Below are 12,826 nucleotides of genomic sequence, written 5' to 3'. Positions count from 1 at the left end.
ATACCCTAGTGACTTAGAAAGTTATCTTCTAAAGCTGCTAAAAGAAACAAAATGGAGAATTGTGGTTTAGCTGAAAGAGGAACTCTAGTTGTAGACCTAGAAAAGGCTGAATAAAACCTGGCTTCTCCTGGTTAGCTGGTCAGAGCAGTCCCCCTCCCCATCCCCAGCGTCTATCCTCCCCTCCCCCACCACTTCCTCCCTGCCCCTCCCCCGCCCCACCACGTCTATCCTCCCCTCCCCCACCACATCCTCCCTCCCCTCTCTCTCCTTTCTTCCCACCCCTCCCTCTCCTTTCTTCCCTCTCCCACCACTCTTCCTCTCCCTCCCCTGCCCCATCACTCCCCTCTCCCCTCCCCGTCCCCACCACTTCCCCCTGCCCCTCCCCCTCCCCTATCACTTCCTTCCCCATCACTCCCTCCCTTGCTTATTTATTTCCCTCTCCTATGAACACAGTCACTGAGCCTCTGCCATATGCTGAGCACACGTTCCTCATGCCCCTCATGCCTCCCTTCTCATTACTTAGCATATTTACTTAGCTTCTGTAACACCCAATGACTTCTACCTCCAGCCTGGCCTCCCCCCTGCCCTCCTTCCACCCTGGCCTCCCCCCTCCCTCCCTGCAGCCTGGCCACCCCCCTGCTCTCCCTGATACCACCCTGCACTCTGGGCCCTGGTGTTCTGGTCTGTTTGGCTCCGTCCAACTGGAAGGCCCCTCAGGGACCCTCCTGGTGTAATCCTGTTGTGTCTCACCGTGAGTGCCCTGAGTGCTGCCTGCTTCGGGAAGCCAACACTGCCCTCTCCCCGCCAGAGCCCTCATCCGAGTCTTCATAGGGGTCAGGAGAGTTTGTCATCTCTCTGGATGTCTGCGCCTGCCAGCTCCTTGACTGAAGGAACCTGACCTTGTCTTACCACCTTCCACAGCCGGGGTTCAACGTCAGATGCTGACAAGTGAGTTTCATACTGCCTTCCAGATATCCAAACCTAGGTTCATCTTCCTTCCCCAAATAACCCACCATTATCTGTGTGGAACCCACTCCCCCTGTGCTTCTGCCACTGATGTGAACTTCGGTTCCATTCCTCAGTTTCCCTTGCCTGCAGCTCTTGGCTCTCCCCCACCTAAAGTCTACAGATAGTCATTTCCTCCCATTCTCTCTCATGTGTGCTGATTCTGACAGATCAGATCCTACATTTGCCAACGTGGGCCCTACTTCCCAGCCCCTTCTCTTACTCATGTTCACCTTCACAGTTGGAATGACCTTTATTTCTGATTTAATGGCTCTCCTTAAGGCCAATCTCAGAAGCCAACTTTTCATTAAGTCTTTTCTTGATATTAGGAAATGTGATTTCCAACAAACTGCCTTATTTTATATTACAAAACTCTGTGAGATAGGTGAATACTTCACAGCTAAGGGGTCTGAAGCTTAGAGAGGTCTAGAGGCTTTGCGAATGAACCAACAGTATAAATCCTCGGGTTCAGGAAGCCTAGTGAATGCAAAGGTGTGCTAGTAAATACTTAACCGGCCCTCTGTTAAAAAAAACCCCTAATTTGTAACATTTGCTCATCTCCATAGAGTTTCCCATTGTGGGGGATTTCTAGCTGCAGATGTGGTATCCTGGGAGTTTCTGGCTCATAAGAGTGGTTTCTACATCATGTCCTAGGTTGAGAGTTGGCCGACTTGAACCTGTCATCTTCTTCCTTAAAAAAAAAAAAAAAAAAAAAAACCTGACTCCAGAATCTTTAAAATGGCCACTGTGCTCATCTCTGATGCTAGAGACATGGCCCAAGCCAGTGTCCCCTTCCGCGCATCCTCCCCCGCTTAGTCCTCCCAGCGAGCTGCTGCGCCGCGTGCCGGGATTGTGGCCACCCCACGTACAGGGGCGGTGGCTCCTTGCTGCTATCTGGCTGGTGGGCCATCCAGTTCCAGAGCCTCATCCCTGGGGAATGATTCTGGACTAACTGTCTTGGTTCAAGTGCCCCAGAAGTAGATCACGAGATAAGGATTTGAGTGTGAACAGTGTATGCGAGGGGGAGGCCTGGGAAACACGGGAGGGGGAGTGGGGGCAATGGGACAGGGCAGGTAGGAAACCAGTAAAGGCTGCGCTATCCAGTAGATTTCCAGGTAACGGGAGCTCAGACCTGAACCATGGAGGCTAGCAGAGAACCCCGTCCCACTGGGGAATGAGGTGGGCGTCCTCATGCACTCATGGCCTGAGGTGCCCTCAGGAGAGAGTGTTTCCCTGGCGCTTCAGGCCTTCCCCAAACGCAGACAGAGCAGACTCCGGTGGCCAGAAAAGCCAGCAGGCAAATCATCTCAGGTGCTGGCAGTTGGAGGTGGGCCCATGGTACAGGAAAAAGTCCATTTCAAAGGCATAGCTGATGTGTAGAATGGATAAATGATGATACAGATAGACAATTGAAAGTCACAAAATCCTCACCAGTAAAATTAAAAGTAACATAATTTTAAGAAATAGAAGTTGGATGATAAGTTTTCATTCTTTGGAAGGCACCGTTCATGGTTGATGAGTGAAGATGTGGGAGTATAGCATTCAGAGTTATAATGAAAAGAAGCAGAAGAACGAAAACAAACTTAATGGTGGGTGGGTCTAGAGTATGGGACTGGGTGAGGGGTAGGTGAGCAGGAAAGATGTGGAGACTGTTATTTTCTTTTAATATTTTCCCATTTTGTTTGGATTATTTTGATAGATTCCTCAAAAATATTTTATAAATACTTAATGATAAATAGTCTGAGTGTTAGGACAACAGATTAAAAAAATTTTTTGTTTTAATTCCAGTTGGTTACCATACAGTGTTGTCTTAGTTTCAGGTGTATGATATAGTGATTCAACACTTCCATACATCACCCGATGCTCATCACAAGTGCATTTTGTTCAGATTTTTTTTTTTTTAAAGATTTTATTTGACAGAAACAGCGAGAGAGGGAACACAAGCAGGGGGAGCGGGAGAGGGAGAAGCAGGCTTCCCGCCGAGCAGGGAGCCCGATGCGGGGCTCCATCCCAGGACCCTGGGACCATGACCTGAGCCAAAGGCAGACGCTTAACGACTGAGCCACCCAGGCGCCCCATTTTGTTCGGATTTTTAACCATCAGTATGCACTACTTCCACAACAAACAGAACCGATGCAAACAAACCCTAATGTAATTACAAAAACTCGTATTTGGAGTACCCCTCAACAGAATATACTACACAGGAGTTAAAGAGGAGGTAGAATCTGTGTGTACAAATATCAAAAGGTGGTCAGGGTTTGTTAAGTGAATTTGGTAAATTAAAAAGTAAGCCTAGGATGCAAATTATGCAAGGGGAGAACTATGGGTGTATGGAACAGATTTCTATATAAGGTTGTCTGGAAAGACATATACCAATTTTAACAGATGCTGCTAGTGGGGAGAAGAGCCTGGTGAGGCGGAAAATCTCCACTTCTGCTTTCTTCCTTTACACAGCAATCTGCAGACCCCTCCCCCACCACTGGCATTATGGTCACCTGGGGTTTTAAAAAGATTCCTAGGACTTACTGCAGACCCAGGGAGGGTGCCTAGGGTAGGGTTCCAGAATCTGCACTTTTTCTTAATTAGCTTCCTCATAGTTTGGGGTTCCCTCACTTTCCCAGCATGTTACTGCAAAACTAATGAAACATGCGGAGTGTAAAGAAGAGTACAATAGCATGTTGTACATCCATATGTAATCTGCATTGTACTCCAGTGTAAACATGCACGCTCTCTGTGTGCACGTGCACATAGTCACACACACACCCATGTATTGGTAACCTCAAAAATAGAAGTCAGGTTTTCTTTTTGTTTTTTTTACCATCAAAAATGGGTTTATTTGGGAATAACAGAGAACTGCAATTTAGGACATGCAAGCTATGGCAAAACCATGGGCAAGTCCCCCAAACAAAGGAGAGGAACATTATTTTATGGAGAAGGAGGAAATTGGAAGGGGTTGTTTTGAACCAAAGTCCTTTGGAGAAAAGCAAGAGTTCAGGGTGGGGATGATTTCTCATTGGCTGAATTGCAGCTGTGGTGGATTTTTTGTAGGAGGTGCAGTGTACAGTTTTCCTCGTTGGGGCCTGTAATTGATGATTCTGTCCTGTGGACCTCTATTCTCCTGGGATCTGTAACTGACTGTCACTGTTCCTGTAACTGACAGTGAGTAGGAAAGCTCCCTCTACCCGCTTCAGGCGTATCCAGTACATGCTCCCGGGGCTCTGTGTGAGCGCGTGCACACACGCACACACACACACGCATGTACGTACGGGCTCTCTCGGTGAGCGTGTGCGCACACATGCATGCGTGTACAGGCTGTCTCTCGGTGAGCGCGTGCACACACGCACACACGTACGTACGGGCTCTCTCGGTGAGCGTGTGCGCACACATGCATGCGTGTACAGGCTGTCTCTCGGTGAGCGCGTGCACACACACACGCACGTACGTACGGGCTCTCTCGGTGAGCGTGTGCGCACACATGCATGCGTGTACAGGCTGTCTCTCGGTGAGCGCGTGCACACACGCACACACGTACGTACGGGCTCTCTCGGTGAGCGTGTGCGCACACATGCATGCGTGTACAGGCTGTCTCTCGGTGAGCGCGTGCACACACACACACGCACGCATGTACGTACGGGCTCTCTCGGTGAGCGTGTGCGCACACATGCATGCGTGTACAGGCTGTCTCTCGGTGAGCGCGTGCACACACACACACACGCATGTACGTACGGGCTCTCTCGGTGAGCGTGTGCGCACACATGCATGCGTGTACAGGCTATCTCTCGGTGAGCGCGTGCACACACACGCATGTGTGCACACGCTCTCTCTTGATGAGCACATTTACACATACGCATGCATGCCTGTGTGTGCAGGCTCTAGCGCGGTGAGCGGTGCACACACACATACCCGCGTGTATGTGCACACATCTCGGCAGCACGGCGGAAACGAGGCCCACGTCAGGACTTTCCCAGCTGCAGCGTGCCTGCACGGGTAGCCGGCGCGGGCCTCGGACACAGCTCCTCCGCCTGCCCCGTCCCGCCCAGTCCCGCCCGGGGCTAGCTGAGCAGGACAGGGCGTCCCTTTCAACCTGTGCGAACGCGTCTAACGTTCACAGCACACAATTTATTTATGCGTGCGATGTAATACAATTTTAATGACGAGGCACCGCAACGCTGCGTGGCCACTCTCACCGCCGCCCTCGAAGCTCGCAGGCAGCAGAGGCCAGCCGCAGACACACGGCGCCGCCCCAGCCGCAGGCCACGCCCTCCACGGGCACGGGGGCCCCGCCCCTCTGCGTTTCCCCTCGGCCCCGCCCCCGACGCGAGGGCGGGCTTCGCGCCGGGGCGGGGGGCGTGGTCTCGGCCGCGTCGCCGCGCGGCGTGCGGAATCTGCGGCGGCCGTTGGCCGTTGGCGCGGCTTGGGCGGTTGTCTTGGAGAAGCAAGATGGCGGCGACGGCGGCCGCGGTGGTGCCGGAGGAGGACACGGAGCTGCGAGACCTGCTGGTGCAGACGCTGGAGAACAGCGGGGTCCTGAACCGCATCAAGGTGGAGCGGGCCGGGCCGGGCCGCGGGGACGCCGGCCGCGCCCGCGGGCCGCAGGGCCTGTGCGGACGGCGGGCGTCACAAAGGGTCGCGCGGGGTCGCGTCTGGGCCGCGGGCGGGGGGCGGCTCCTCGCGGAGCCGGGCCGGGTCTCGGGGGGCGGGCCGCGCGGAGGCCCAGGGTGCGCTCGCGGCGTGCGGGTCGGGAGGCCGGCTCGCGCCGCAGCTGCCGGGCGGTGGCTGGCGTGGCGTCGCGGCGGCGACAGCGGGGCTGAGCGGCCGGGGCGGGCGCTGGGGGCGGGCCGGGCGGGGAGCGGGGGCTTTGTGCGGGAGGGCCTCGCGGTGCACCTGACCTCTCTGCACCTGCCCGCCAGGCGTTGCTGTCTCGTTAGTGTTCGGCTTCTAGATGGTGGGGATGGTGCCTGTGGAACTTACGTCGTACGCACCTCTGGTCATGAAAATTGCCTTGAAACAATTTTTGTCCCTTTACCCTTGTTTTTTAAAAAAAGGCTGAACTCCGAGCAGCTGTGTTTTTAGCACTAGAAGAGCAAGAAAAAGTAGAGGTATGAAATCGACAAATTTTAACATTACCGTATTCGTTTATGTTTAATTTCTAATTACTTAGACGTTATTCCAAAATAGTACATACGTCAGGGTGTAGCCAAGGATGATTTTGAAGTACTAAGGATTACATTTTTTTACTATTGGAAGAGAGGCAGCCTTACTCTCTTTTTGCCTATATTTTAGAATTTTGGAGTAGCCTAAAGAAAGTCAAGGCACAGTAGTAACTCGGGGGCCAGTGGTCAGGCTTTGGTGGCGCAGATGCCTTTCCGTAGGGGAAATCCGAAAAACGAGGTCGGAGGCGCTCCGTGAAGAAAGGGCTCCGCTGTCGGTTTGCTGCAGGATCCTGCAGCACCTTTAGTAGGTCAGTGTGTATATTGTGAATGCCCACAGGTGGGGGAATAGAGTACGTAACTTTTCTCCACTATCTGACCGCCCAGTTATTTTAAAATCATGTGCTCTTTGTCACTGTCAGAAGTCCAGCCACTTCTTTATATAAGTGCATTTAGTTTTTTTTCTCTACCTCAAGTCTTCCCACCACTCTGAATAAATATCCTGGAACTTGTCAGCGAGAATTACTCCATAATCAGGGTCTTCACCTTGCTCCTGTGACAGATCCGTCTCATCTCCTCCTCACTTTAGACTTAGGTGTCTGCTCCTCTTTAACTGCATGAAGTGCTTCAATTCTTGGCTCTTCTGTGTTTGTCCAGGTGTCAGTTTTCTCTCGGCTGCCCTCTGTTCTTGACTTGTCTGGACTCTATGGTCCATGTTTAGGAAACCCCAGCTTCCTTGCCTTCCAGCCATACTTGCTCTGGGAAAAACCGCAAACGTCATTTAATTGAGCAACCTAACCCCCCTCCCTGCTTTTGCCGTGTCCGTCCTAGAGCCGTCACCCAGCGCTGGGTTGCTGCCGTGACTAGCTGGCGGGTGCGTGCCTCAGCGAGGGTCTGGGCGGGCCGGGAGTCCTCTTCACTCAGAGCTCTCACTTAGCTGCGCCTAGCCTTCCACCTCTCCTGTGTGCTGCACTCTCAGCAGCTGGCCTGTAGGGGCATCAGGTCCTGACTTTCTGTGTCTTCCCCTGCAGATCTGTCACTCAGCTCAGAAGCTGCCCTGCGTCTGTATGTACCTCTACGCCTTCCTTCCTGCTTTGGTGGAGGATCCTCTGTCTTGTCCAAGAATAGTCACTTTCTCTGGGTTTTGCCTTCCAGGTACTCTCGGCTCCTCAACCATTTGCTGTGTCTTTGGCCTCTCCCTTGCTGTTGGTTCTTCTCTTGAGCATAGAAACACGTTTGTATCTCTCTCAAGGAGAAAACTGTTTTCCTTAACTCATGTTCTCCTTTTAATACCACTCAGTTTTTTTCCCTCACAGTCGAATTTTGAAAGAATGTGTATGTCTTATTTCTTATGTTCCAGGCACCCTTTAATACATTAACATCTTAAATCCACTTAAGTTCGCCTTAAATCTTCTACATCTAAGGACTTCCCTTTGCTGGGGTCAAGAAGAATCTCCTTATTGAGTATATTTTAGTTCTTACCTGTGTTAGTTCTTAACTTAGTTGTTCTTTGTGGCATTTGACATTCTTAATTCTTCCCTTCCTTCCTGAAAATCTCCCTTGATTTTTGGGACTTTTTTCTGTTCTCTTCTTTTTTCCTTTTGAGCACTCCTTGGTTTCTTTAGCGTGATGTTTTTCCTCTACACCTGACTTAAATCCTTGGTGTATTTTCCAGTAGCTCTCATTCTGTGCTCTCTCCCTGGATGACCTTAATTATACCAGTAACTTCAGCCCTATATCCTTGATCCATATCGTGAGCTTCAGACCCATATGTGACCCTGCCTGCTGCACCGATCTTGCTTATGGGGACTGCTTTTTATCCAAGCAAGAAATCGGAGAGTTGCCTGGACCTTGCTCCTCGTTCTCTGCATCCAGTCGCTCGCCTGGTTCTGTCTGGCAGCTCTGTAGCTGAGATGTCTAAGGAGGTTCTCTGCTGCCCTCTTACTCTATGCTGAGCTATTTCTTTTGCAGGTTGCTTTACCCCTTTCTTCTCTCCAGTCTCCCTTTTGCTTTTGTCCCTCACCATCTTCCTGAAGTCCTTTTTCTGCAGTGCTCCTAGCTTGGCTGTTTATAATACACATCTGCTCTTGTTCCTCCATTTTCTTTAAATATTTCAGTTGACTCAGTGTCTTAAAATTTCCTAGACCAACCTACTAAGGACCTTTGTGATCTTTCCCTTCCTTGTCTTTTTTGGGTTTTTTAAAAACAACTTTATTGAGGTGCAGTTGACCTGCAGTAAATTCAGTATACTTAAATGTATGGTGTGTTACATTTTAACACATTTATGCAACCTTGAAACAGTCAAGATAGTGCACATATCCTTGACCCTTGAAAGCTTTTTCAAGCCCCTTTGTACCACCCTCCCCCACCACACACCCCAGGGCCACCCATGTATTTAAGAGCCATACATGTGGGATCCTACTGCACAGACTCTCTTTTCTTCTTTGATCTGGCTGCATTCATTCAGCATAATGCATTTGAGATTTGTTCATATTGTCCTTTGTATTAATGGTTCATTCTGCCTTTCCCTGTGTAGTGTCTATTGTATGGATATGTGACAGTTTGTTTAGTCATTCATCTGTTGATGAGCATTTGGCTTGTTTCCAGTTTCTAGTATTATAAATAGGGCTTCTGTGAACATTCAAGTACATGTCTTGGCTTGGATCTGTGCTTTTATTTTGAGAAAATGCCTACAGATGGGTCATATGGTAGGGGTACTAACTCTTTAAAACTTTACTAGACTACTTTCCAAAGTGATTGCACCGTTTATAATTCCATCAGTAGAATATGAGACTGTCGTTATACCTATAATTCATTCAGTCTGCTTAAAGAAGCTTGAGTGAGCTAGAAGTGTTTTTTCTGTATTTATTCAAATAAACGTCTAATGGCAAAAATAAGTTGGCCTATGCACTACACAAAATCATGTCACATACTGCTGATGAGCTGCAAATAACAAGTGTGTAATTTGAGTCCTTGCTCACAGTAAGCATGCTATAAATGGTAGATATCTATGATGACAAAATGTCAACATGTACTTAGAATAATAAACAGTTGTTTTTGTAAGTAAATGTATTGCCATTTCACATGAGTATCTGAAGATCTAGCTTCTAAAGTAGTTTCATAAACAATTTGTGGCATATTTAAAAATTAAAAATAAATACAAATTTTCATGTGTGGTTTCATTTTATTAGCTTTGAGATATTAAGTAGCATGAAAGAATTCCTTTAGTAATCAGTAGTTGTGGAGTGGGTTTAACCATAATTTTATGAGTGACCATATTTTACTTACATCTCTGCCAAAAAATTAAACTTTAAACCACATTTTGTAGTTGTTTTTAGGATAAATGCATGACATAATATTTCATTTTTTAACAGAACAAAACTCCTCTAGTCAATGAGAGCCTGAGAAAGTTTTTAAATACGAAAGATGGTAAGATGTTCAGTTCGTTCTTGTTTATTTTGTCTGTCTCCGAATTTTCAAATGTTGACTCTATTTAGGAGAGATGAGGAGTTTCAGTTTTTTTTTTTTTTTTTTTTTTTAAGATTTTATTTATTTGAGAGAGAGAGAGAGAGCACATGGGGGGGGGGTGGGGTGACAGAGGGAGAGAGAGAAGCAGACTCCCCTCCCTGAGGCAGGGAGCCTGACCCAGGGCTCGATTCCAGGACCCTGAGATCATGACCTGGAGCCAAAGGCAGACACTTAACCAGTTGAGCCACCCAGGCGCCTCAAGGAGTTTCAGACATTTTTTGAAGTCTGTGATTCTTATAGGTTCTCATTTTAAAATCATATTTTATTGTACAACTGTTGAGTTGTTTTGAATATTCTTGGTCATGGGAAATTGTTGGTTAAAACCAATTTTACGTAAGAAGCAAAATATTCTAATCCGTTTATGAAATGTTATGTTGTTTTATTAATAGTTAGCTTCAAACTGATGATCCTAATGAAAACACGGGACTGAGATTTTCATTACTGGTGTTCTTCAAAGATAAATTTATAATTTAAATTTAGAAACCTCTTTTCTTCAGTTAATTAATCTTACTCCGTGGTGTTAGTGAAGGGGGCTTCAGGGCTCTCACAGGTGTGCTCACCGCCTCTCACGTTTCGCAGGCCGGCTGGTGGCTAGTCTTGTTGCAGAGTTTCTCCAGTTTTTCAATCTTGACTTCACCTTGGCCGTTTTTCAGCCTGAAACCAGCACAGTAAGAGTCATGAATTTTTTACATCTATCCTTTGAAACCATCCTTGGTACAGATGAGTTCATTATAACCTGAAACTTAACAACATTTGACACTTTATAGGGTCTTGCATATAGATTATTTTTTGTAGTTGATTATCTTTTTCTTAAAAGCCACGTGAGCTGTAGATAGCTGGTACCCATGCTGCTTCGTAGAACTTTGAAAGGAGTGTTTTGTCGAATTAATTTGTTCTGATGTCAGATACATCCATTTTTGGATGTAGAGACTTGGTTAAAAGAAATATATAATTTTTTTAAATGGGCATTTTATTCATTATAAAAATGATCTCTCTGTGTTTAGAGATATCTTTACGTCCCCAAAATATTTTTCTTTAATCTCTGAAAATAATTTGCATACTTCTCTGCATTTATATCTTACTTGTTATATCTTACCTCTCCTCTAGTTTCAAGGTCTTGAAGGCCGAGAGAATTTAGCCCGAGATCTAGGTATTATTGAAGCGGAAGGTACTGTGGGTGGCCCTTTATTATTAGAAGTGATCAGACGGTGTCAACAGAAAGAAAAAGGGCCAACCAATGGGGAGGTAAGTATAATTCTAGCCTCTGTTAGCTTTTCCTATTGTAATTATTGGCTGCTTAGTGTAGCCATGCAGAGTTTTGCATACATAGTGAATCAAAGTTTAAATGGAAAGAAGCTATTCCTTAAAAACAAAACAAAACACAGTCAGATCACATAAAGGCACATTTTGATGAAAATTGGAGACCCGGCAGCTGAGTCTGGTGCCGCGCTTGTTCTGCAGATGGGCACTCGGGCGTCGGGGTCAGGGGTCCGGCTGTGTGGAACCAGCCGCGCTCCTCCACTGGCTGGCTGGCTTCGGACGTGCAGGCCCCTCCCCGGCTCCCCCTGGGCGGCATCGGGAGAGCGGGCGCCTCCCCCTGGGCGGCATCGTGGCGGTTGTGAGGCCTGAGGCACAGGTTAGTGCTTGTCAAGTGCAGAGAACACTCAGCTCCTTAGTAGTAGTCTTGTTACCGTTTTAAACAGAACAGGGCTGAATTAGAGGCTACTTAATAATTTTTTGAACTTAAGGGCTTTTTAAAAATAGACTTAAAGCTGTTTAAGCTGTTGATTGTGCTTAGTTTCTAAGCATTTTCAAACTTCTGCTTTCTTGATTAGCTACTGCTTTTCTTACTCCTTTTTAGAGATCTGCTAATGAGATTGTCTGATTCTTAGTTACTAGTTACAAACGTTAGTTTTACAGAGAGATACTGTTTCACAGATGTGGACCATGTGGTAGCTGTCTCAGACTCCCGGTTAAATGTGTGCTTTTAGTCACTGGTTTATAAGTAAGAATGTGGAGGGTTGTGCACTTGCTGTGCTCTGTGTGGAGAGCCTCAGAGCGTGTTTTGTGTTAGAATCTTTGAACATCAGGAGAGCCTGACTGAGCACCTCTTGCATATCGGGCATAACAAACAGGTGCTTTGAATGAAAAGATAAAACAGTTTCCTGGACTAGAAGAATTGAGAGTTATTAAAGATAAAATGTGTTCCCATAAGGAAATGGACGTGTAAGTGATGGCTTACGGTAATAGAGGGAGTGTACAGTAAATGGTTAGTACCACACATTTTAGGAGTCAAATTGGTTTTAGTTAAAGGGTTTTTCAAGTGGAAATTTTCAAGTGGAAATTTTGTTAAACTCAGTCTCAATGTGAGAGTAGAGGAGAGGACTGGGAAGCTGTTCTAAGGCGGCTACGGGGAGCTGGGGCCAGGAGTGGGGTGCCGCAGCTGGGAGCTGGGGTGGGGCACTGGGGCGGGGCGCTGGAGTGGGAAGCAGGGGTGGGGTATGCTGCAGCAGGGGTAGGGCGCTGGGGTGAGAAGGGGGCGCTGCAGGGGAAAGTGGGGCATGGCGGGGGCGGGCGTGCTGCAGCAGCTCTTGGGTTCAGCTCTCTGAGGTGCTGTTGGCCCCCGTTCTCTGGTGTGCTGTCCCTGAGCTCACGAGCACGAGCGTGGGCTCTGAGCTAGGATGCTTGGGGTCACGTCCCAGCTTTGCCGTGTCCTGTGTGTGACTCTCTGAAGACACTTAACCTCCACGTGCTTTAGGTTCCTAACTCACGAAATGGGGACGATGGAAGTAACAGCCTTGCGGGTGGTGGTGAGAACCGAGGGGAGTCAGGGTAGCTTGTGCAACCGTGCTTCGCATGCAGGGATCTGCAAGTCTTTGCCTTCATCATCATCGTTTGTCGTTCTGTTCTCATTACTGTTTGATGGCTCCCTACGTCCAGCTCAGTCCTTTCCCCAGCATGAAACCAGAATCTCCAGCTCTTCCCCACACATACCCCTTGTTAACTCACGAACACATTTGAATTCTGTGTGAAAAAACAGACTTCACTCTAACAAAGTGAAAGTCGCAAAAGGTGAAAAATATGTGTCCTCCCAGATAACCACCCAGTTCCAGTTCTTGCTCCAGATTTCTGTGTTCGTGTTG

The 12,826-nt window shown here is 47.9% G+C and overlaps 1 protein-coding gene across 4 annotated transcripts in view; it reads left to right on the top strand.

Moving 5' to 3' along the window:
* The first annotated feature begins 5,360 nt into the window (after positions 1–5,360).
* Positions 5,361–12,826, top strand: part of CEP43 (centrosomal protein 43) — a 30,191-nt gene continuing 22,725 nt past the window's right edge. For 2 of the 4 annotated variants that reach the window (XM_036102638.2, XM_036102635.2), the window contains exons 1-5: positions 5,363–5,547; positions 6,051–6,104; positions 9,530–9,584; positions 10,263–10,351; positions 10,791–10,928. In XM_036102638.2, coding sequence (XP_035958531.1) covers positions 5,446–5,547; positions 6,051–6,104; positions 9,530–9,584; positions 10,263–10,351; positions 10,791–10,928 — 438 coding nt within the window. In that variant the 5' untranslated portion in view covers positions 5,363–5,445. Of the gene's footprint in view, positions 5,548–6,050; positions 6,105–9,529; positions 9,585–10,262; positions 10,352–10,790; positions 10,929–12,826 lie in introns of all 4 variants that reach the window. The other 2 variants (XM_036102637.2, XM_036102636.2) reach the window with 2 other exon arrangements.

Source organism: Halichoerus grypus, chromosome 9, assembly GCF_964656455.1.
Source record: "Halichoerus grypus chromosome 9, mHalGry1.hap1.1, whole genome shotgun sequence".
Classification (NCBI taxonomy): domain Eukaryota; kingdom Metazoa; phylum Chordata; class Mammalia; order Carnivora; family Phocidae; genus Halichoerus; species Halichoerus grypus.
This window is presented reverse-complemented; position numbering and strand designations above follow the sequence as displayed.